General features: G+C 39.4%; 1 protein-coding gene across 2 annotated transcripts in view; it reads right to left on the bottom strand.

Annotated features, from left to right (window-relative positions):
- The window catches only part of ankrd11 (ankyrin repeat domain 11), a 172,158-nt gene that overhangs the window by 38,416 nt on the left and 108,987 nt on the right, over positions 1-24,755 (bottom strand). For both annotated transcript variants that reach the window (XM_059993042.1, XM_059993043.1), the window contains 3 exons: positions 7,123-7,323; positions 4,927-5,069; positions 182-329 (listed from right to left, as the gene is read on the bottom strand). In XM_059993042.1, the coding sequence (XP_059849025.1) occupies positions 182-329; positions 4,927-5,069; positions 7,123-7,323 (492 nt within the window). The remainder of the gene's footprint in view (positions 1-181; positions 330-4,926; positions 5,070-7,122; positions 7,324-24,755) is intronic.

The raw sequence follows: 24,755 nt of genomic DNA, 5'->3' as shown, positions 1-24,755 counted from the left end.
ACATTAAATTCTGGTCAGTACATTTAAAATGTTAATGAAATTAATATCAATCTAATACAGGAAGCACCTAAATTCCATATTAAGATTTGCTCATAGACTGTCCATAACATTGGTTTAGTAAATCACAATCAAGTAACAAAGATTAAAAGTGAATCCATTAATAAACTCTTGCCATTTTCACCTGTTGAACTTTCATCACTGGAGCTGCAGGAACCCTTCCCCAATAACAAGTTCACCATTGTTGGGGAATTAGCAATTTTGAGTGGTGTCTCTCCTTTTCTGTTACTCTGATGGGGATTCCCTCCATATTTCAACAGCAACTTTACTACCTGAAAAATTGCACCCCCCCCCAAGAAAATGAAAGTTCAGTTAACATAGAAATATAACTTGACTTCAAAACAGTTTTTGTATTTCTATCGGCAATGACAAGCTACAATTTCTTAAGCAACGTAAACCTTTGCACAAACTTTGGGAACATTGTCGACCAGTATCCAGAATGTCTGAACTGTTGGATGGGACATGTTTGAACAGCAGCTTGGAAATTTAATTTAATCTGGATAAGAAGCTAGCATTTGTAAAGGTGAGCATGAATTTTTCAGATATTTGTAAAGCATATCAGCTTTATTAATATCCTTCAAGCCACAATCATACATTGTATAATGTTGTTAACATCTAAGTACCCCCTCAAACGCCTCAATAGGCTACACAGTTCAGGGGGAAGTTAGGGAATGACAATATAAATTATGGCCCTGCCAGAGACACTTGGATCCTGTGAGTGAATAAGTGAAATAATTGCACAATCATTCTAAAGGAATATTCAGTTACGCATGAGATAAAAGTCCAGAACGTTAAATAATTTACATAACGTTAAATAATTGTAACAGAAGAGCTAATAGGCACTTTTTTTCATTACTGTAGCATTTTTTTTTAAGAAGTTAGTCAAGTAATCTAAGAAACCAATCACTCCAGCAGGATTATAATAGGGACTTTTGGTCTCAACCTATAGTTAAAACTACCTTAAGGATTCTCACAGCCTTCAAAAATCAGACTGTAATTATACAAGGGAACAGGAGCAAAATTCTGCCTGGCCATTCTATATGATCACAGGTCTTAATTCCTGTAACATGCCAGTTCCACATGGTGCCAAATTCCCCAATATTTCTAAAGTGTATCGAACTTCTTCTTTAAATTCTGCCTATGACTTAATTGTCACAATCTCAGCACCCAACATCACAACTCCTCCTTAAGGTAAAGTTGTCCAGAGACTTGCCATTTTCTATGAGAAAATCATTCCCTTTATTTGCAATCATATTCCCTTGATTGAAACTTTCATATTAATAGAGATATCTTAACATCTACTCTGTTACGGGCTATTATGATTTAGGTGCTTCAATAAAATCACCCCTCATTTTTCTATGTCTGAAGAATAAAAACCAAATTTATGTAACCAATGATGTCGAGACAGTGCTCTCATTCCAGAAAATTGCCTAGTAAATCTCTTTTGGACTGCCACCAAACAAGTGTATCTTTTCTTAAATAAATAACCGCACAGTATTCCCAGTGCGGCCTTGCCAAAACTCTACAACTGTCATAACATTTCTCCATAGCAAAAGAGGCCAATGTGCCATTTGTCTTCCCAAACTACTTGCCGTACCCATCTATTAACATTCTATGATTCATGCACAAGAACACCATGGAAATTTTTCATCCATATAGATAAGAATCTGTCCTTTGACTCCTCTTGCCGAAATGCATGACCTCAGACATTACCAAGTTTTTGTTCATTTATTGAATCTATGTACATCTCATTACAGAATCTCAGTAGCCTCTTTAAAACATACCCTCTCAAATATTTTAATGTCATCAGCAAACTTGAATATCTTGCTCTGCAATTACCATTAATTAGTATATAATTGAGGATTCAGAACTTGCTTTCTGGCACTCCAACAGTTATGTTCTTCAAGCCTGAAAAAGACCATTACTTCTGACTGTGTCTTCTACATGACAATCTTTAATCTTTGCTAGGCCACTTCTGGTTTTAAGAGTGATACAACTTGTATTTTTGATTTAACCTGTAATGACGTAGCTTGTACTTTCAACTTCTCAAATAAGAGTCAAAATCTCAACAATCATGCATCTTAACAACCATAGAGGTAATCTAAAATGTTGAGTAGCAATGGTATAAGAATTCATGGTGCAAGTAAATAGACGAGTTAAGCTAGCTTTAGAAATACCAATATTTAGTTATTTAAACTACTAAAGACAAAACTAACTGTGCATGCAACCACTGGATAGCCTGGTACCTATGCTTACCAGTTCAAACCATTGCTTAGCTCCCCAAATTAGGTTGCAGATGATTTACTATCCCAGGTGGATATTACTTTAACGAAGACATCAGGTCACAGATTTAAGTCAGCAAAGAGGGAGACAATTTTTTATTACTTGCTTTAACGATTTCTAAATGTTATGTGCTATTACCTTTATATTTTTAAAGATATTTTAAAATTATTAACATTGAAGTATATGCCTAAGAATGCCAAATACATTTCAGTGATGGCATTGAAATAAAGCACCGCCTTCTGTTTTGACTTCTACGAAATGTATTAGGATAGTTTGTGGGTGGGGCTCTGCATGATGCCCTCTCTGTCACATTCACATCAAACCGCCGGGCTCATGGGGAAGGCCTACAAGAAGCCCAGTCCTTGTTGGTGTAGACGTGAGGATCACAGGAGGCAACTTTTGAGTAGCCTACAATCCCAAGATGCATTTTTAAAAATTAACTTAAAATATATGCAGTGTAACTTTTCGATGCATGGTGGTTACGTATTTTAACGTCAAAATCTATTTGAATTGATTTTATAGTTAAGGAGCTCTTGAAATTAATCAAACACACCAAAGCAGCAATTTCAGTATAAAAACTTTACTTGAGGCTTAACACATCTGTACAAATATTAATTTCCACCAGCTCCAATATGATTCTACCACAATTCACAAACCCTTCCCTCTTTGGTATTTCACTGTCTTCACAGTCCCGTGGTCTACTTTCCTCCTGGTCCAGTCTGTCTTCTGACACTTTCCCATGCAACTCCAACACCCCTCCTTTTAGCTCTTTCTTTCCACCATCAATTCTTTGTTAGAATTGACCATTTCTGCCAGACACCATTAGAGTATGTAAATTTGGTTCAGTTTTTCTCTCTCAATGAATATAGCCGGACTTCTAGACATGTCCAACAGCCCGGTTATTAGCAACATATTACACAAACAAATAAACACAACCTATTACTCATGTATTTGGTCTTTCCCTATCCAAGATATTTCTTCAGTTTTACCCATCTCTTTCCCAATCTTATCTGCAACTGAAAACCGTTTTCTCTCTTTCCCAATTCTGATAAAAGGCTTTGGATCCAAAATCTTAATTATATTTCTTTTCTACAGATGCCACCTGACCTGCTGAGAGTTGTCAGAATTCCCCTATTCCAGATTTCCAGCACCTGTGTTTTTAGTTCAATACCTCCAAACTTGGTCAGAAATACCGATCAAGGAAATTCTCAAACGAATTTCACAAGCTCACTATTTTTTGCCTTTTACTCTAAAATTGCTCCCATCAATATTTGGGAAAATGACACCATCCAGCATTAGCACACTATAGTTCCTGCACACCTGATTTCCCTACAGATTTTCTTCTCTATTCCTCTGAGTTTTCTCAGTAGCATGCTAACACAGCTAACTTCTCAATGTTAACCAAATACACACTGGGATTCTACCTCATCCCTCAAGCGTATCACCTTTTCCTTAATTAGTACCATCATTCCATTTTTTTTTACCCTTTCCCCAAAACCTTGTATTCTAGAATACATGCTTTAGTTGGCAGGATTGCTCTTTCCTTACTAATGTATTCAACTTCAATTGTGTTTACAAATACACATTCTAAACCCGCATTATTTTTGTTTGCATTTCCAGTGTCTTACTCTGTTCCCTTACAAAACTGAGCTACTTCCCTTTTATTCCATTTCCATTCTTTATTCTTCTATTCTATTATGTTATGACGATACAAAGCCACTGCCATGTTAGCATATGCATCCTTGACCACACAGTGAACCTCCAGACTAAAACAATAATAGGAGCCCGGTCGGGTTCATGCCATTCATCTCGAATCGATCTGCTGGTGCTCCCAATGTGCCAAGCATCAGAAGTCCTTCCCACTGAACCATGTCTTAAACCACGCACTAATCAATGCAATCTTTCTACTTCTATTCCTACTAACACTTGAATAATCATGAGACTATGACCTTTGAGGTCTTACTTTTTAACTTCTTCCTAGAATTTCTTGCCTAATGGTAATAATGATGTAGTGGTTCACCCCCACCTTTTCAGAGAGTCTGGAATGAAACACTGATCTTGCCAGAGACACCCATATCCTAAGCACAGAAAAAACATAAATCCATCTTTTAGCCAAATAAGTCTAATCTTAATATATTTTTTCCCTTTAACACAATCCAAGGCAAATTTACTATTAATAAATGTCAATGTAGCATTACAGAGAAACTTGCATCCGCAAATTTCTACCTTAGGCAAACTTTGTACCTCAGCTAATATTCATATTCCAATAACATGATTGTTGGAAATAAAGTCCATGCGGAATGGTGAATGGGAAGACTTTTGAGATGCATTATTGGCAAATCACAACACTGAGGTGCTTAAATAGCGTGTAAGTTGGCGAAGACATTTTAGTGGGAAGTATAAATGGGGGAAGGAAGACTATACAGAGATTCAAATACTGCTAAAAACATTTCCAATCAGTACAGAAATGAAGATACTCTACATGACACCTTCCTTAGTGATTGTAATTAGAAATCTGTTAATAATCAATGTATCTATCAAAATCAAATAACAAAACCTTCAACATAACTATCAACTTGAACAGACCTTGCGGTGACCATTGTTAGCTGCATCATGGAGAGGTGCATCATCATCTAAGCCTTTTGTATTGACCTCAGCACCTGCTGCAAGGAGTTGCTTAGCAACATCATAGTAACCCCTATTACATGCTTCATGCAGAGCAGTCCAACCTGAAAATAAATCAACACAACCCTTAAATATCCTGATAAACATTACTTGCTTATTCAGTCTCAGTATATCTTATTTTAACAAATAGTCACAGTAGTTTTAGCGTTAATTTTTTTCAATAAAATTCAAGGGCAGTAGAATAATTGCTTCATTAGGCACATTTGCTATTTTCATCTCCTGAGATTCTCATTCTCACTGTTATTTACTACTTATGGTTTCCACATGGTCTTTGTTAGTATCTATACCAACATTGCTTTGTATTATCTATCTAGTTGCATTATGCCAAAGGATTCATCTGCTAAAAAGTTGAAAAAACAGATATACTTGGAATTATGAAGAATTCCAACACTGTGGTTTCTTTTGAGGTGCACGTTGGACTGGGGTGAAGGTACACATGGTTACGGATGGTTACAGGTTACTAGTTAGGGATAGCGTTAAACACTTCTGAGTTAAGATTACTTAATTTGAAAAGTTAAATAAACAAAAAGCAGCTTCATACAACCACAGCATTCAACTTCCTAGCTTCCCTTGTTCCCCCTGTTGTTACCTACCACCACACAAACCCAGTACCCAGCACATCATTCTCATCTACAATGAGATCCTATTTTGATGCAGATCTCTCCCTCCCCTATGTGACTGCATAGTCCACTTGTCCCTCCCCACTGATTTCCCTCTTGGCACTTATCACTGCCAGTGTGCCAAGTGCTACACCTGCCTCTACATCTCTTACCTCAGCACCATTTAGGGTCTCAGTCCTTCAAGTTGAGATTATACTTCCCTGCAAGTCTGATGAGGTACCTGTTGTATCCAGTGCTCCCAGTGCAGCCTCCTCTACATCAATGATGCAGATTGAGGGACCATTTCATGAGGCAACTTCGCTCTGTCCAACAGAGTGAAAGGGACCGTCCCATGGCCACTTATTTCAAGTCAACTTCCAATTCCCTTTCTGACATGCCTGTCTATGGCCTTCTCTGCTGCCATGATGAGGCCAAATTCATGCTGGAGGAGTAACACATCATTTCCATCTGGTTGGCCTCCAACCTGATGAACATTGATTTCTAGAACTTTCAGTAATTACAACCCCTCCCCCTTCCTCCATTCCCCATTCAGTTTACCCTCTTACCCCTTCTGACTATCATCTCCAGTTCCCCTCCTCCTTCCCTTTCTTCCATGGCCCACTGACCTCTCCTATCAGATTCTTTCTTCAAGCTATCCTCCTTCCCCCACCTTCTTACTTCCCCTCCCCCTCCACCTTCCCCCTCACCTGGTTTCACTTATCACCTGCCAGCTTGTACTTCTTCCCCTCCCCTTACCTTCATATTCTGGCTTCCACCGCCCTTCCTTTCCTGTCCTAATGAAGGGGCTTGGTCCAAAATATCGACTGTTTATTCCCCTGACTTGCTGTGTTCCTTAGAACTTTGTGTTCTTCAAGATGTCCAGCATCTGCAGGGTCCCTTGTGTTAACAAATTCTTAGCTTATCAGCTACTGTGATTAAAGTAAATATGCACTTTGATTATCTAATACATTTCTTCTAAACTGCTCATATTGGCACTGATGATACCCTCCATTAAAAAAGACAGGCAATAATGTTTATTTGATAAAAAATAATTTAAGTAACTTTAGCCACTGTAGAACACTGAATGCAGATTTGTCTCATAACATTAACGTATACATATCATTAAGAGCAAGCTGCTTTTTCTTTTTAAAACTGGCTAATGTGTGATTGGATAGAATTCAAATGTATGGTGTTAAAGAAAATGGATTTTTACCCCAACAAATGTCTTTAGCATAGATTATTTTCTAAACTTTTCAACTTTAACAAATCTGTATCAGAAAAATATTAAGACAAAATCTAGCTAAAAGTGTTAAGCTGGTGCTAGAAATAGACAAGATACCTACCATTTATTTCAGATTATCATAAATGATTCAATAACACATTTTCCCACCTTTCTCCTCCTACTGCTTCTTAGTAATGGTTAAATAGCTGAATCACTTACATTTCTCTCATACTAAGTTTTTGAAACAAAAGACTGTTCACTTAATGCTTCTATTACCTGCAAAGTCTTTCACATTTACATCTGCACCTTCACTTATGAGTTCCTTTATGCGACGTGCATCTCCACGAATGGCAGCTCGATGAAGTCGTGTCTCTCCACGCTCATTTCTCTTATTTACTTTGTCTTTGGTTTTGGAGGCAGAACTTGGTGTTCTCTTTTGTCCAAAAATCGACTGCGAGGGGTGCTTTGGGGTACGATCTGTGCACAACATAACTTTGTGTTTATCTGCATACTGGTTGCATCAATGTTAGAAACTTTTGATTTATTGGATAACAATTAAAATATATTTCTCCTCATTTCAGTCATTTGAAAGTTTTTGCAATCTCTTTAGCTTAAATTTATTGCAATCTGTGAGTATCTTTGTTTTATCTATCAATGATAATATTTGGGAGCTTGGCCAAAGTTTTTTCTTTGATAGAACTTGCAAGGATAACAACCGAGTTTGAATGATGCTGAAACCTTGAAAAAAAAAGGAGGAAGTTAACAAAGAAAGGGAACAATTTGCCTATCAGCTGCCATCAGAACAAGAAATAAAGCTGGGTGGATCATATTCAACATTTATCATAGAAGAGCAGCATTGCTCTTACAGAAAAGATTGAGTACATATGTACCTGTGAATGATGTAATGTCAGATGTGAAGACAAGATATCAGTGCAATAGGGATAAAGATCAGAATGCATTGGGAGGAAATGAGTGAAAAGAAGCAAAGAAAGGAACGGTGAGGCAGAGACAGGATTAATGGATTTGGGTGCAATGTAGCAGCTAATATGGCCACACAAATGTTCAGACACAATCCTGGTTAAATGACAGAATTCAAGAGATGCATATTGCAGTTAGAAAAGGAGAACCAGAGGGGAAAGAAATCAAAAGGCAACAGTTCAAAAGTTGAGATCTGAGGCCCTCTTGTGGGATAATGCACATTTGTTAACATGACAATACAATGACATTTTGGCATACATGTGACATTCTGCTTTCCGGGTTACAGTCTGAAATAGCCAGGATTTCTTTCATCACAATTGACACAATCAATTGTATGCTCTTCCACAGAGTTTGCAACAATTCCAATGTCCAGGCCTTGCCCTCAGTTTACAAAACAATCTACAACTACCTCCCCAAGTGAAAATAAAACACGAGTAAATGTGAAGAACTAATCCAGATCGCAAATGCTTTAGAAATAGTACATATCAGCCTTATCTTCAAATTAAGAACATTCACAATCATCTAAAATCCAAAGAACAAGATTTTTAAAATAAATGAGCAGCTGGAGGAATATCAACTATACATTTCCCTCCACGCATGCTACCTGACTCATTGAAGTTGTCCAGCAGCTCCACTGTCTCCAGGCTTTGGTCAGTGCTATTTCAGTACAGGTTTGGAATGACAGGAGAAAGAAAACTCTCTCTCATCAACATACCTACCCAAAGATCTCTTAAACATTACAAACTGAAACACAACTACCATTTCACCAATTCATTCCACACTTGAACCAGCATCGAGTGAAGATTTCCCTCATATTCCCTTTAAATATTTCACCCTTCACCCTGTGATCTCTAAATAAACCTATGATACTCCACATTTCACCTCACCAATGTCTTATACAACTTTAAAGTAACATTCCAACTCCTGTACTCAATGCCCTGATTTGTGAAGACCACTGTGTTAAAGCTCTCCTTATGGCCCAATTTACCTGTGATGCCACATTAAGAGAACTGTGAATCCCTTTGTTCTACCTCAGTGCCCTACCATTCACCGTACAAGGCTTACCCTGGCTTGTCCACTCAAAATGCAACACCTCACATTTATCTTCTTTGATAGCTTTCCTCTCCCTCAACTACGCCCTCAATCTTCATGACAAAGAGCTTGCTGATCCAGTTTACCACATTGTCATCTACATTATTAATATAAATGATAAATAACAATGGACCCAGCACCAATCCCTGCAGTACATTAGTAACAGGCCTTCAGTCAGAGAGACAACCATCTACTACCACTCTCTGATTTCTGCCACTAAGCCAATTGAATACTTCATCCCAAATGCCAAGCCACTTAACCTTCTAGGCCAGCTTCCCATGTGGGACTTCTTGATAATACTCAAAAAAACTCTAAAAGATAGTTACACATGACCTGTGATGCACAAAGCCATGCTGACAATCTTGTCCCTTAGAATACCTTCCAATATTTATCCACAATAGAGCGTTTCTTAAACAACAGAATAACAGTAGCTATTCTCCAGTCCTTTGGCATCTCACTCGTGGTTAAGGACAGTTTAAATATTTTTGCCATTCAACTTTCCCTCTAATTTGTAATGAATAATGTGTGCAAAAATATTGTGCTGTGCAATTTTTTGCCCAGTGACACCAACATGTGTGCACTGAATAATTTCTTCTATAAAAACAGTATAAATAAGCCAGTTCTAAAATCTGCAAATTATCACAAACTCCACCTTGTCAACACCATCCACATCAGAAATGAGAAAACAAAATGCGATTGTGTACGATTGTGAAATATACTTAACATGTAGAGGGTGGCAACCTTTTGTATGCCGTTTAAATCCTTTTGTGCGCATGCACACGTGCACACCTTAGAGGGACATTTGCTGCCAGAGCCCCTGCAATGTCTGCACTAGCCTCCCACAAGGTCCAATGGAACTCCTCGTCAGGTCATGGCATTCTGTCCACTCTAATTGAGGTGAATTGTGCTGTCTTGCCAACACTGTAATCCACTGTAATCCCAAGACGTTACTACTTTTTTGCCTCAGTTTTATGGTCTGTGTCTGTCTCTCAAGTTGTGAAATAAATCAGGGTTTCATCTCTTAATTAATAATGCTTCTGACATGGACATTTCATATGGCAAACTACTCATAACTGTGGAATAGCTTCTAGTTAATTTTAGACAAAATGGCATCCTGTGGTCACAATATAAAACAGTACATTGCAGACTGTGCATATTGAGCCCAGTGTGTTGCAGGATTGATTGAGAAAGAAAAAAAAATCATCTGACATTAGAATGCATTAAGAGGATTAGATAGTAGTATAAATGACTGAAGAAATCAGACAGATGAGGGGGGGAAGAAAACGGGCAGAGGGCTCTAATGGCAAGAGTATGAGACTTCATTAAGGATAGATCACAGAACAACGAAATACGGAACAAACAGTATAACTGAACAAGATGAATATTCATTGGTTTGTCTAAGCAACAGATGAAAGGATTGCAGAAACGGGAAGTGGGAGGAGCAGGTTAAAGAATTTCAGATGCTTAAAGGTGTTGATGGACATGAGAAAATAAAAAGAGAAAACAGCTAAACTTTACCAGTTAAACTCATTCATCCAGATCTTGGAATCTAATGGCTAATTTGTATAAAAGCAATACAAGAGGAAATAAGTGAGGGAGAGTTCAGAGAAATCAATCTCGATGTCTTCACAACGTTATCTTATAATCTGAATCACCACCTGGAACCTAACCCTTCAATTGTTTTGTTCGTTTTTTTTGGGTGAGACAGATTTACGTCGGAGTTCGACCAAGTGTCGAATATTATCTTTTGCTTCTCTCCTGGCTAGACGTTTAATCCTCCTTGGATGGAGAGATGTTGCTCCGCCCACGCATGCTCAATGGCTTAATGATATTATGTCCTGCTTAGACCTTGAAAAAATTCATTATTCAGTTTTTAATTCGGATACAAAGTTCCATAAGGTCTGGGGACCTTTTATTGAGTACTTTCATAACCTTCCTCTTAACTAAGGTATTTTTTTTCCTTGGTCCCTTGCTTTCAGCTTTTTTTTTGGTAGTAGGCATCAATATCTTCTGTTGCTAAGTGTATTTACAGTTTTGGGGGTTTGAATGTCCTGATTTATACTCTCTATATTGTGTTGTGGTTGGTCTGGAGGTTTTTTTTGTTGCGGGGCTTGGGGAGGATACTAATTTTACATGTCTTCAATTTGGGTGCTTTCTCAATGATCTTCTTTTGTAATATATTATTATTGTATGTTTATTTTTGCACTGTATTAATGCTCTTCATTTCGGTCTGGGTTTTTTTATCTGTAGCGATGTAGAAAATGTATTAAAAAAACTAATAAAAAGAGAAATCAATCTCAACCTCAATAGCAGATCAATGTCTTCAAACAAAAACTATCCCATTGCCTCCGTAGAGGCTTCCTGACCCCACTGCAATCCTCCAGCAGTTTGTTTTAAGCAAAGAAATGCAGCTGGTGTTAATCTACATCATTAACTGCTAAGTACTTTCTCTCTTTCCTCCTTGTATTTCCTCTTTTTGCAATACATATGTGCTTCAAAAAGTATTCAGCCCTCTCATCCTTTGTTCACATGCAGTATTACAACCAGGGACTTTGATCAATTTAACTGAGAATTTTTATTTGTGAATCATATGCTCTGTTCTGCCCCCCCCCCCCAAAAAAAACAGGGAAAATTGAAAGGCATGTAAAACTAAAAATTCAAAAACTCTGCAATGTCAGAAGTTCCCCCTTTGCTCAGCACTTAGTTGAACCACCTCTTGCAGCTATTACAGTCAGTAGTCTCTATCAGACTTGCACAACATGATGGAACAAGATTTGCTCATTTCTCCTTGCAAAAATGATCAAGCTATGTCAGCAACACACTCAAAATTCAGGACTGACGAAGGGTCTCAGCCCAAAACGTCGACAGTGCTTCTCCCTATAGATGCTGCCTGGCCTGCTGTGTTCTACCAGCATTTTGTGTGTGTTGCTTGAATTTCCAGCATCTGCAGATTTCCTCATGCAAACTATGCCAGGTTAGTTGGGGAGAAGTGGCAGCAATCTTGCTGTCTTGCCAGAAATGTTTGATGGGGTTAAGGTCAGGACTCTGACTGGGCCACTCAAGCACATTAATTTTCTTCATTTGAAACCATTCCATGGTAATGTGCTTTGGTCCATTGTCCTGCTAAAAGACACACTTCCTCATCAGTTGAAGCTTTCCAGCAGAGGCTGGCCGATTTTTATCCACCAGGATCTCTGTATTTAGCAGCATTCACTTGCTGATCAATCCTGGCCAGATGTCTATTCCCTGCCGCTGAAAGCATCCCCATGGTAAGACGCTATGTCCACCATCCTATATAGCACATAAGAACACAAGAAAAAGGAGCAGGAGTAGGCCATCCGGCCCATCAAGCCTGCGCTGTCATTTAATAAGATCATGACTGATCTTTCCCATAAGCTCAGCTCCATTTACCTGCCTTTTCCCCATAACCATTAATTCCCTTACTATGTAAAAACCTATCTAACTGTATCTTAAATATATTTAGTGAGGAAGCCTCAACTGCTTCCCTGGGCAGAGAATTCCACAGATTCACCAATCTGTGAAGTAAGGATGGTGCTACCTGGCTGATGCTCCATATTAAGATTTATTCCACACATACCACAAAATAAAAGAGCATATCCTTGCCCTAAATATTTTGCAAAGCATTACTTAAAAGATACTGTAAAAAATGTGGAAGAAGGTTTTGTTATCAGATGAGACTAAAGTGAAACTTCTTAGCCCCAGCACTAAGTGTTAAGTGTGGCATAAATCTAATACTGCACAGGTATTGCAATGTACAGTTGCAAGAAAAAGTTTGTGAACCCTTTGCAATATCCTGGTTTTCTGCATCTTACTAAGACATAATAATAGACAAAATAGATAATACTTTAAACTGCCTAAAGTAATAACACACAAACAATTGTACTTTCATGTCTTTATTGAACACACTTTAAATTATTCACAGTCCAGGCTGAAAAAGGGTGGGTAGTCAGAAGACTAGGATTGCTAAGATTAGGGAAATGAGGGCTGTAAGGGCGACAATAAATGTGATGGCAGGTGTATTTAGTAACTTTAGCAACCTTGTATTTAGTAACTGGTAGAACCTATTTTAGCAGCAAGAACCTGCACCAAACGTTTCCTGGAGCTGCTGATCAGACCTGCACAACAGCAAGGAGGAATTTTAGACCATTCCCCCATACACAATTTGTTTCAGTTCATCAGTATTTCAGGGATACCTTGCATGAACAGCCCTCTTCAGGTCATGTCACAGTATCTCAACTGGGTTAAGGTTTGGACTCCAACAAAACACAAATTTTCTTTTTAAACCATTCTCTTGTTGATATACTCTTGTCTTTCGGATCATTTTCTTTTTGCATCAACCAACTTCTATTAAGTTTCAAGTGACGGACTGATACCTTAACATTCTCCTATAAAATGTTTTGATAAAATTTTGAATTTCCCTCAACGACTGCAAGCTGTCCAGGCCCTGAGGCAGCGAAACAGCCCCAAACCGTGATACTCCTTCTGCCATGCTTCAGTTGGGATGAGGTCTTGATGTTGGTATGCATTGCTCTTTTTCCTCCAAACATAGTGGTGCTCATTTCTGCCAGAAAGTTCAACTTCTGTCTCATCTGTCCACAGAACATTGTCCCAAAAGCGTTCCGGAACATCTAGGTGATCTTTTACAAACTTGAGAAATGCAGCAATGCTTTTTTTTTGGGAGAGCAGCAGTTTCCTCCATAGTGTCCTTCCATGAACACCATTCTTGATCAGTGGTTTTCTTATAGGGACAGGTGAAGAGACTTTAGCAAATATCGAGAAATTTCTGCAGGCCTTTTACTGTTACCTTTGGATTCTTTTTCACCTCCTTCAGCATTGCACATTGTGCTCTTGGTGTGATCTTTGCAGGACACCCATTTCTAAGGAGTGTAGCAACAGTACTGAATTTCCTCCATTTGGAGACAATTTTCTCTTACTGCACGGACTGATGAACACTCGGGTCTCTGGAAACACTTTTGTAGCCTTTGGCAACTTCACCTATCTCTACAATTATTCTTCTAAGGTCCTCTGAAAGTTGTTTTGTTCACGGCATGGTACAAATAAACAGATCTTTCTTGAGAAGAGCCTGACTCAGATCTGTAACCTGACTTTGTGTGGCTCTTTTACAGGGCAGGGCACGTCTACAACCCATACCTCCAATCTCATCTCATTGATTGGACCATCTGACTCCAAATAGTTTTTGTAGATGCCATCAACCCAGAGGTTCACATGGTTTTTTGAACCTAGACTGTGATATTTAAGTAGTGTACTCAGTATTGACTAGAATATGTACAATTATTTGTATGTTATTAGCTTAGGCAGATTGTGCTTGTCTATTATTATGACTTGGATGAAGATTACACCACATTTTATGAGTAATTAATGCAGAAAACCAGATACTTGCAAAAGGTTCACAAACTTTTTCTCGCAACTGTACCACTGCTGCAAAACAACAAATTTCACAACATATGCCAGTGATATTAAACCGGATTCCAATAAGGAGTGCCACAGTAGCATTGTGGTTTCAATGCTACTACAACTCCAGAGGCGGGAGGTTGGAGTTCAAGCTCAACGTCATCTATACGGAGAATGTGCGTCCTCCCTGTGGAATGAGTGGGTCATCTCTAGCTGCTCTGGTTTCCTCCCACAGTTCAAAGACGTGCCGGTTAGTAGGGTAATTGGTCATTGGTAATTGCCCCGTGATTCGGCTAGGCTAAAATTGTGGGATGCTGGTCGGTGCCACTCGAAGGGCTGGAAGGGCCCATTCCACACTGTATCTCTAAATAAATGTTAAATAGAGGAAATGCATCTGGGAGAGCACTGCACAAGATGCACAATACGGAAAAGACTTATGAGGTGAACTATGATAGCAAAAGGTCAAAGAGATTCACGAGAAACACAATCAAGTAGGGCATGATCAGACAGATTATTGACTGTGTGCCACTGGTGAGGTGAGAAAACAAACTGTACCATATTCAATTACGTGACAAGACAGAGCATAACTCAGTAATGCAATGGAGATCCTCCTACCCTCATCAAATTTTTAAAAGGTCAATAATTGCTGAGAGTAAGTGGCTTCTGGTGGGCTTTTTATTAAGAGAAATAATAGCAAAGGTTTTAGAGATCTAGTAAGTCTGAGAAGTACACAACAAATTCATAGTGAATGTTAATAAAGTGGAGTTATGTAGCTGGAAACTCAAACCAAAATTACTTGAGAAACTGAAGAAATCCCTGAATGGTTCATACAGACCTAGCATCAGATCCACGACCCAGTGAATGTAAAGAGCACTAAACAAGGCATATACATTTTTACGCATTATTCTATGTCGGATTATCTGTGTATTTTGTGTGCTTTACTAAACTTTTGTAATTTAAACAACCATGTTTTTAAATTTTATTTTCTTCAGTTTTTACTAACTTTCAGAAAACATTAAATGCTTGTGATATTTAAAACCTACTGAAGTCATTGGTAACTTTCACAAGCAGCATCACTTCTGGATACACTGGCTGTTAAAATATCTCAGGAAATTTGGACCACATCTTCTTCTTTACACAGCCTGAAGCCCCAGCTGCTACCCACCATGCCATCACTACCAGGCTATGAAGGGTAAAAATGGACCTGGAGAGATTGAGCTGCCAATTAGGGTGGGAAATGCAGACCATGAAAGTTGCTTAATGTTTTAAGATGAGCTTGAGGACACTTTGGGTGCAAGTCTGAGGAACTAGTAATGAAGAAAAAAATTTAGACTTGCTTCTGTTATGCAAGAAAACTTTGTAGCATAAAGTACTTCTAGCAATCTGGATGTAATGATACGACTCAGCTCCAAACAAACAACAAGGTTAATAAAAATCTTAATGTTATTCATAAGTAAGTTCATGGAGCCAAGCATCCACTGCCAATTTGGGCAGAGTTTCAAATTTTCTTTTTAGGAAGAGGTAGTGCTTCATCTAATTATGTGAAATAAATATATATGCCCATTTTTAACTTCTCACTTGTCGTTCTCAATCCAATCACATGCACTGGATGCAGTTGGGGCTCCAGGCAGTTCAGTGAGGAAGTGCTGCCTTGAAATGTATCGAGAGACTTTGTTGGTCGAAGTATCATGGGATGGAACTTTGTCACATAAGAGTCATAGACTTTGTCACACACTCTTTGGCCTAACTGGTTCATGCCAACCAAGATTCCCATCTAAGTAGCAGAGTAGCATAATGGTTTAATGGTTAGCACATCACTTTAGATCACTCAATTCCTACCACTGATTTTAAGGAACCTGTACATTCTCCCTGTGAATAAGCGGGTTTCCTCTCACAGTCCAAAGACAAACTAATTGGTCATTGGAAATTGTCCCATGATTGTTAGGCAACTGTCAATCCCAGGGGATCATGGGTTTGTGTCCCTGGTGGACTGTGTCCTCTCCAGGGTACAAGCCTGGGTGGGAAGATTTGAAGAACCAGCTGTTACCCATGCAGGGGGTTCCCCCTCTCCACGTCACTGATGGAGTCCAAGGGAAGGGCAAGCGCCGATACAGCTTGGCACCTGTGTCGTCACAGAGGTTGCCAGAGTGAAGTTGTAAACAACATCAAACTGCCTTAGGGACCCCGGCTCCAAATTTCTTCCTCTGGGTTTACTCCCGAAACCACAAGGCCACAAGGCAGTGGAGGTTTAAAAATCATAGGCAGGCTGCTGACCAAGGCTAACAAGCCACACCTGCCCAAAGCAACTGGTTTTGAGGTGCCAGTGCTCCTTCTCTTGTCAGTAGAAACAGTTCCATCCGGACTAGTCACTAAGCCGCACATGAAAGTCAAGAGTTGGACTTGGTGGTCAAGCTAGGGTTGAATCAGGGGAATTGCTAGGTGGTGCAGCTTGGTTCAAGGGGTCAGAAGGGCCTATTCTGCGCTCTCAACAAACAAAATAAACAAATAATTTTTCCTCTAAACCTTTCTAATCCATGCACCTGTCTAAAATAAGTTTTAAATGTTGTTAATATACCTGCCTCAACCACTTCCACTTGCAGCCTCATTTCATATACTAATCACATGTGAAATTTGCCAGTGTCTCCAGTAGACTTTAAAATGTTTCCAACATTGAGTGATTTCTAAAGATTATTTAAACTGAATTAAATAATCTAAAACGTTGTCACATTTAACCATGAAGACCACCGCCACACACTGTTACAAGCAAACAAAAGCTAAAGGCCTAATTATATTTTAAAGACCATACCAGAAAACATTGGAAACACGTAGCAATCAAACTCTAACACAGTGGAGACACAGCATCACCATTTCAACCATAACTATCAAATATTACAGACAATCAGTTTGAAATGAACGACATGATGGAGAGAACACAGAATCAGAATACAATTAGATCCTTGAGTGCAATTTATTTAAAGAAATCAAGGCAAACCTATGATCCAGTTCCATATATCCACATTTTTCCCATGTCCTTTAGTTATCAAAAACTGATAGAACACCAAAAGAATTGTTCATGAAGCATGAATTGCTATTTGCTAAGGAGTTGCAACTAAAGCATCTGGTCTGTACAAGTATTTCTTCTTTATGCTGTAATTTACATGATATAGAGTTTAGCATTTTTAATTATTTTCCTATATATCTGTGATTTTCAATACTGTCTATGACCCTAATGACATACATAGGCATCTAATTCACCTTCAGTGTACATTGATTCTTCATTTGATCACATTCTATGGCTTTTAAATTCAGAGTGGAAGTCCAGATATTGGCCAAGTTAACAAACATTCCTCATTTGTTCTATCAACATGATGCTTCCACTTACACAGCTTAACCCACCATCCTGAATGAAACACACACCAAAGATGCTTCATGTCCTGTGTATTTCCAGCACTTTTAAAATAGCAAATACTAAAACTTACATACTCTCCAGCTCACTACTGAATGCACAGCTGTACAATGCTATTTTCTAGCACTCAGTCTGCAAACTTCGTTGTTCTGATAATTCAAGCACTTATCCATATACTTAAATTCTGCATTCATCACTCCTTCAAGCAGTACACTCCAGATTCTAACTACTGAATGAAAAAACTATTCAGATCCCCTTTAAACTTCCGAGCCCTTACCTTAAACCTATTCTCTCCAGTTTAAGATGCCTCTATACTGAGAAAGTCTCTTGCAATCTACCCCTTACACGTTTCTCAGTTTTGCACTCCTTAAATTAGTCCTCCCATATCTCTTCCACTCCAAGAAAAAAAATATATCCAGCCTATCCAGTTTCTAATAATACAATGCTGCATCCCAGGCAACCTCCTGGAGAATCTCTTCTGCATTCTCTTGTACCAACTTAGAAGTTAGAAGTGCACATAATACTCTAGATGTGACCTAAGCAACGTGTTATAAAGTTGTACAATCCTGTACTTTTATTCTCTATTTCTGTTAATGGAGGAACACATTCTACATCCCTTCATAATTACCTTAACTACCGGTGCTGCCACCTCCACGTAAATTTAGACTTGCAAAGCAGGATCCCTCTGCTCCTGAACACTTCCGTGGACCAAACTATTTTCTGTGCACGTCCTATCCTTCCAAAAGGAATCAACTCACACTTTATGGGAGTGAATTCCATAAGCCATTGCTCTGTCATTTTACCAATATCCTGTAGTCTAAAGATTATCCTCAGCTTCATCATTACCATCAGTTTTCGCATCATCTGCATGTACCAATCATACACAGTGGCATAACAGGTACAGCCATTGCCTCATAGCAGCAGAGACCCAGATTCATCCTGACCTCAGGTACTGTCTGTGTGGAACATGCACCTTCTCTCAGTATTTGCATGGGCGCTCCCATTTCCTCTCATATCTCAAAGATGATTAATTGGCTACTATGAATTGCACCTAGTATGCAAAGAATGATAAAATATGGAGCAAGTTAGAGAATTTTTTTTTTAAAAAGGTATCACTGCAGGATTGGTTCAAATAAGTAGTTGATGACATCAGCATTGTTGTGGCAACACCATCTCAGATGGCAACGTGGTGGTGCACAGGAGTTAAATAGATAGCAGGTGTCACAATGACTACGCAAATAAAAATATTGTACTTGTTGTCAAGTAAAGATTTGAAAATCTCTTTCAGAGCTCTAGCAACACCATCCCTTGGCACTTATGGCATCACAGGGATACATTTCATCAGGCCCTAGTGAGCTGCCCAGCTTAAAGTTTCCTAAGATATTTAACACCATCCTTTTAATGGTGCTGAGGGAACAACACTGCAAAATGAAAATGTTTAGGAGGAATGAAGGGCATCTTACTTTCAAAAACACACCTACTTATGTTATTTCTCTGTTACCCACAGTGTAAAGTATGAACTTGAGGAAGGAGGAAGGAACATTGCATTGGGAACAAGAATATCAAACGGGCCACCCGTGGGTGTTTCATTCGGATGCATTGTGCTACTTCACCTGCCCATTAGAGAAGTTTGTGTGATCACCTGTTGGACAGTCCAAACAAGGAAATTATGTGAAAGAAATTACATGGTGATATGGTGATACAGTATTGTATGGAGATAACATAAATCTTGTACATAAGTGGATTCTTTACATAGTATTTTGAATGGTAGTGTACAAATGTACTGAATTACACATGCAATTTAATGAGAAGTATTTTTCTTAAGAAACCAAAACATTTCCACTTCTCTCATGATAGACACTTCACTCACCCCACTTCAGAATTATTTTTGAGCTGTGAAGTATTTTGGTGAAGTGCAGTCAATGCTTGTAACATTGGTAATTATGGCTTCTAATTGAACAAAGCTAAGCCCTACAAACAGCAAAGATTATCAACGATTAAATCAGCTTTAGCAATATTCGTCCAATGAAAATGATTTCAGGAAGCACCCATGGGAATTTGATTTCCATGTATTTAACCAGGAAAGGTGATACCTTACCGGCTGCCTGCCTTTTGATCACTGGGGATCACTCTGTTACGCTATAAGAGAGGGGAGAGCCTGCTCAGAGAATGTTGCCCAGGTTTTCTGCATTTTGAATGTGGACCTGGACTACAGACTTTTCCTGGTTATATAGCTTCTTTTGCATTCTGTTTTTCACCCAATCTTATTCATTTTTTGATGGAGGAGGGATTTGGGGGTTGACGTGCCTGTTACGTTTTTGTTCTTTTTTTTGTGCAGGGAGGGAGGACTTGGGGAAGATCAAAAAGGCCTTTCTTGGTTTCACAAGTACCCAAAGAAGAAGAATTTCAGAGTTATATACTTTGATAATGAATGAATCTTTGAAAATCTGTTAAGTTCCAAAATGCTTTGCCTCTCCCTGAAAGAGCCCTTGTGCAATTTGACCCCTCTCCCCAGAAGGGGATGATGGTGAAGGATTGAACGTGCGGTGTTTGGGAGTGGTGGGGGTGTTGCAGTTCATTATCAACTGCAACTTCACATTACACACAAACAAGTTTTAATCAGTTCTTTCTCTAACCACATTCTTCCACTGACATCAAATTTGGGGAGTTTTAAGTGATCACCAAGGCCTGAGATTGGATGTTATAATCCAGGTTGAAAAGGTACCTGGGAATTTTGAATGTGAGCATTGTCTGGAGATCAGTACAGTCAATGGAATAGCAAGCAACAGGGGAAAAATGAGAAACAGTTAAGATATTTCAAGGCACATACAGAATAGGAACAAGCATTGTGGGAACAAGCATTGTACAGCTCAGCTACTATACTGTAAACATTCACAGCAATTTAGACAATATACAGTGCTACAGCTTGCATAACTTTAGGAGATAATAGCTTATGCAATGTACGGCTGAACAGGCAACAATTCTAATGAAACTACTTCAAACATCAGCCCAGATGTTAAAGAGCAAATACGACAGTTTCACAAATAGGATGACAACATGTTTTTATCCAGGAGGCACACAACTTCCTCTTAAGGCCCACCACATGTACACTATGCATAAAATATTACAATATGCATCTACAGTGCAAGAAAAAGTTAGTGAGCCCTTTGTAATTACCTCATTTTCTGCATTAATTACTCATAAAATGTGGTCTGATCTTCATCCAAGTCACCATTCTAGATAAACACAATCTGCCTAAACTAGTAACACAAACAACTGCACTTTTCATGTCTTTATTGAACACACTGTTTAATCCTTCACAGTCCAGACAGGAGAAGTATGTGGACCCTTGTGTTTAATAACAGTAGAACCTCCTTTAGCAGCAATATCCTGCACCAAATGTTTCCTGTAGCTGCTGATCAGACTTGCACAATGGCGAGGAGGAATTTTAGACCATTCCTCCATACAAAACCATTTCAGTTCATCAATATTTTGGGAATACCTTGCAAGGACAGACTTCTTCAAGTCATGTCACAGCATCTCAATTGGATTAAGGTCTGGATTCTGACTTGGCCATTCCAAAATACTAATTTTCTTCTTTGTAAACCATGCTCTTGTTGATTTACTCTTGTGTTTTGTGTTATCTTGTTGCACCATCCAACTTCAATTAAGCTTCAGGTGACAGACTACTTCCCTGACATTCTCCAGCAAAATGTTTTGATACAATTTTGAATTCATCGTTCCCTCGATGATTGCAAGCTGTCCAGGCCCCGAGGCAGCAAAGCAGCCCCAAACCATGATGTTCCTTCCACCATGTTTCACAGCTGGGATGAGGTTTTGGTGCTGGTGTGCATCTCTACCAAAAATTTCAACTTTTGTCTCATCTGTCCAAAGTACATTGTCCAACATCCAGGTGATCATTTGCAAATTTGAGACATGCAGCAATGTTTTTGTTTGGGAAAGTAGTGGTTTCCTTCCATGAACATCATTCTTGTTCAGTGTTTTTCTCATTGTGGACACAAGAACAGAGACTTTATCAAGTTCTAGAGATTTCTGCAAGTCCTTCACTGTTACCCTTGGGTTCTTTCTCACCTCCTTCAGCATTCCTTGGCTGGATGCTCATCTCATCGATTGGACCATCTGACTCCCAATAGCTTTTGTAGAAGGCATCACCCCAGAGGTTCACATACTTCTTTGAAACTACACAACGATTGTTTACATGGTGTACCCAGTAATGACAAGAGGTAGTACAATTGTTTGTGTGTTATTAGTTTAGGCAAATTGTGTTTGTCTATTATTGTGACTTAGATGAAGATCTGATCACATTTTATGAGCAATTAATGCAGAAAACCAAGTAATTGCAAAGGGTTCACAAACTTTTTCTTACAACTGTATGTCTTAACTAATTAGTAGATGTAAATATGATAAACATCAGCAAAAGCACCAACTTGCAGTTTCACATAATAATAGTAATAAAAATGTGACCAGTACTGAGGAACATCAAGAAATTTAAAATTAACTTGGGGCCACCTCTTTTCATGTTATACGTCAATGATTTGGATGACAGAATTGATGGATTTGTGACCATGTTTGTGGATGGTAGGTGGGGGGGGCAGGAAGCATTGAGGAAGTAGAGTGCCTGCAGAAGGACTAGGACAAGATGGAAGAATGGGTAAAGAAGTCGCAGATGGAATACAGTGTAGTTTAATATATGTTTATGCACTTTGGTAGCGGGAATAAAGTTGTAAATTTTTCTGAACAACAAGAAAATACAAAAATCAGAGGTGCAAAGGAGTCCTCAAGCAGATTCTGTGTAAGTTGTAACCTTTAAGTTCAGTGGAGGGAAGAAAAGCAAATGCAATGTTAACATTTATTTCAAGGGAATATACAAGCAAGGATTTCACAGAGTCTCTAAAGGGCACTGGTCACACCGCACTTGAAGTATTGTGAGCAACACACAAAATGCTGGAGGAACTCAGCAGGCCAGGCACTTTTTGGGCCAAAACCCTTCAGCAGGACTGGAGTAAAAAAAGCTGAGGAACAGATTTAAAAGCTGGGGAGAGTGAAGAGAGAAACACCAGGAGACAGGTGAAACCTGAAGGGGGAGGGATGAAGTAAAAAGCTGGGAGGCTGATTGATGAAAGAGACAGAAGGCTGTGGAAGAAAGAAAAAGACAGGGGAGCACCAGAGGGAGGCGATGGGCGGGCAAGAAGATGAGAGGCGAAAAAGGGAATGGGAAATGGTGGGGGGGTGGCGATGGGGGCATTACTGGGAGTTTGAGAAATCGATATTCATGCCATCAGGTTGGAGGCTACCCAAATGATTATAAGGTGTTATTCCTTCAACCTAAGTATGGCTTCATCATGAGAGTGGAGGTGGCCATGGATGGACATATCAGAATGGAAACAGGAAGTGGAATTAAAATGGGTGGCCACTGGAAAATCCTGTTTTTTCTGACAGACGTAGGTGCTCAGCAAAGTGGTCTCCCAATCTACATCACGTCTCACCGATATACAGGAGGCCACACTGGGAGTACCAGACACTGTATATGGTCCCAACAGACTCACAAGTGAAGGGTCATCTCACCTAGAAGGACTATTTAGGGCCCTGAATGGTAGTAATGAAGGTGAAGATGTAGGGGCGGTTGTAGCACTTGTCCCACTTGTAAAGATAAGTGCCAGAAGGGAGATCAGTGGGGAGGAACAAATGGACAAGGAAGTTGCGTAGGGAGCGATCCCTGTGGAAAGCAGAAAATGGTGGGGGGGGGGGGGGTGAGTGAAAGATGTGTTTGAAGAAATAAGTATGAAAAAATGGCTGTATTGTTTGGAATGGTAATTGCTAAGAAGTTAATCCTGCAAATGTGGAAAATGGACTCTGTGCCTACGTACGATCTGTGGCTGAGAACTGGCAAATACTTTACATTTGGAGAGACCGAGACTACGTAATGAGGACAGAGGGGACATCTTTGAAAGGATATGGGGCCCCATATTGGACTTTCTTACGGGGTGAGGACTGAGGTTTTTTTGGTGCGGTGCACCTCTGCTGTGTATGTTTACTTTTGCCTTTATATTATTCTCCCTTTTGCTGCTCAATATTTAATTTGATTTTGTTATGGTCATGGTTTTTGTGGATGTGCTGTACTTTTTTTTGTTGTTTGTTTGTAGAAAAAAATAAAAAAAATTTAAAAGATGTGTTTGGTGGTAGGATCCAGTTGGAGATGATAGAAGTTTCGGAGAATTATACACTGGATGCAGAGGCTGGTGGGGTGGTAGGTGAGAACAAGAGGAACCTTATCCCTGGTAGAGTGGTGGGAGGATGGAGTAAGAGCCGACGTGCATGAAATGGAAGAGTCGCAGTTGAGGGCAACATTGAAAGTGGAGGAAGGAAAGCCCCTTTCTTTGAAAAAGGACATCTCATTCGTTCTAGAATGAAAAGCCTCACCTTGAGAGCAGATGCAGTGGAGATAGAAGAACTGAGAGAAGGTGGCAGCGTTTTTACAAGTAACGTGGTGGGAAGAGGTATAGCCCAGGTAGTTATGAGACTCCATGGGTTTATAATAGACAGTGGATAAGCTGTCTCCAGAGATAGAGACAATGAGGTCGAGAAAGGGAAGGGAGGTGTTGGAGATGGACCAGGTAAATTTGAGGGCAGGGTGAAAGTTGGAGGTAAAGTGGGTGAAGTTGACAAGTTCAGCATGGGTGCAGGAAGCAGCACCAATGCAGCACAAGAAAAGTGTGGGACGGTCACCAGTGTAGGCCTGGAACACAGACTCTTCCATGTAGCCGACAAACAGGCAGGCATAGCTGTGACCCAGGTGGGTGCCACACCTTTTGTTTGAAGGAAGTGGGACAAGCCAAAGGAGAAATTACTTAGAGGGAGGACAAAGTTCCGCCACACAGGGAGAGGTGGAGGAGGGGAACTGGTTAGGTCTGGTGTCCAGAAAAAAACTGAAGAGCTTTGAGGCCTTCGTGCTTGGGGATGGAGGTGGACAGCGACTGGA

Source organism: Hypanus sabinus, chromosome 17 (assembly GCF_030144855.1).
Source record: "Hypanus sabinus isolate sHypSab1 chromosome 17, sHypSab1.hap1, whole genome shotgun sequence".
NCBI classification, from domain to species: domain Eukaryota; kingdom Metazoa; phylum Chordata; class Chondrichthyes; order Myliobatiformes; family Dasyatidae; genus Hypanus; species Hypanus sabinus.
This window is presented reverse-complemented; position numbering and strand designations above follow the sequence as displayed.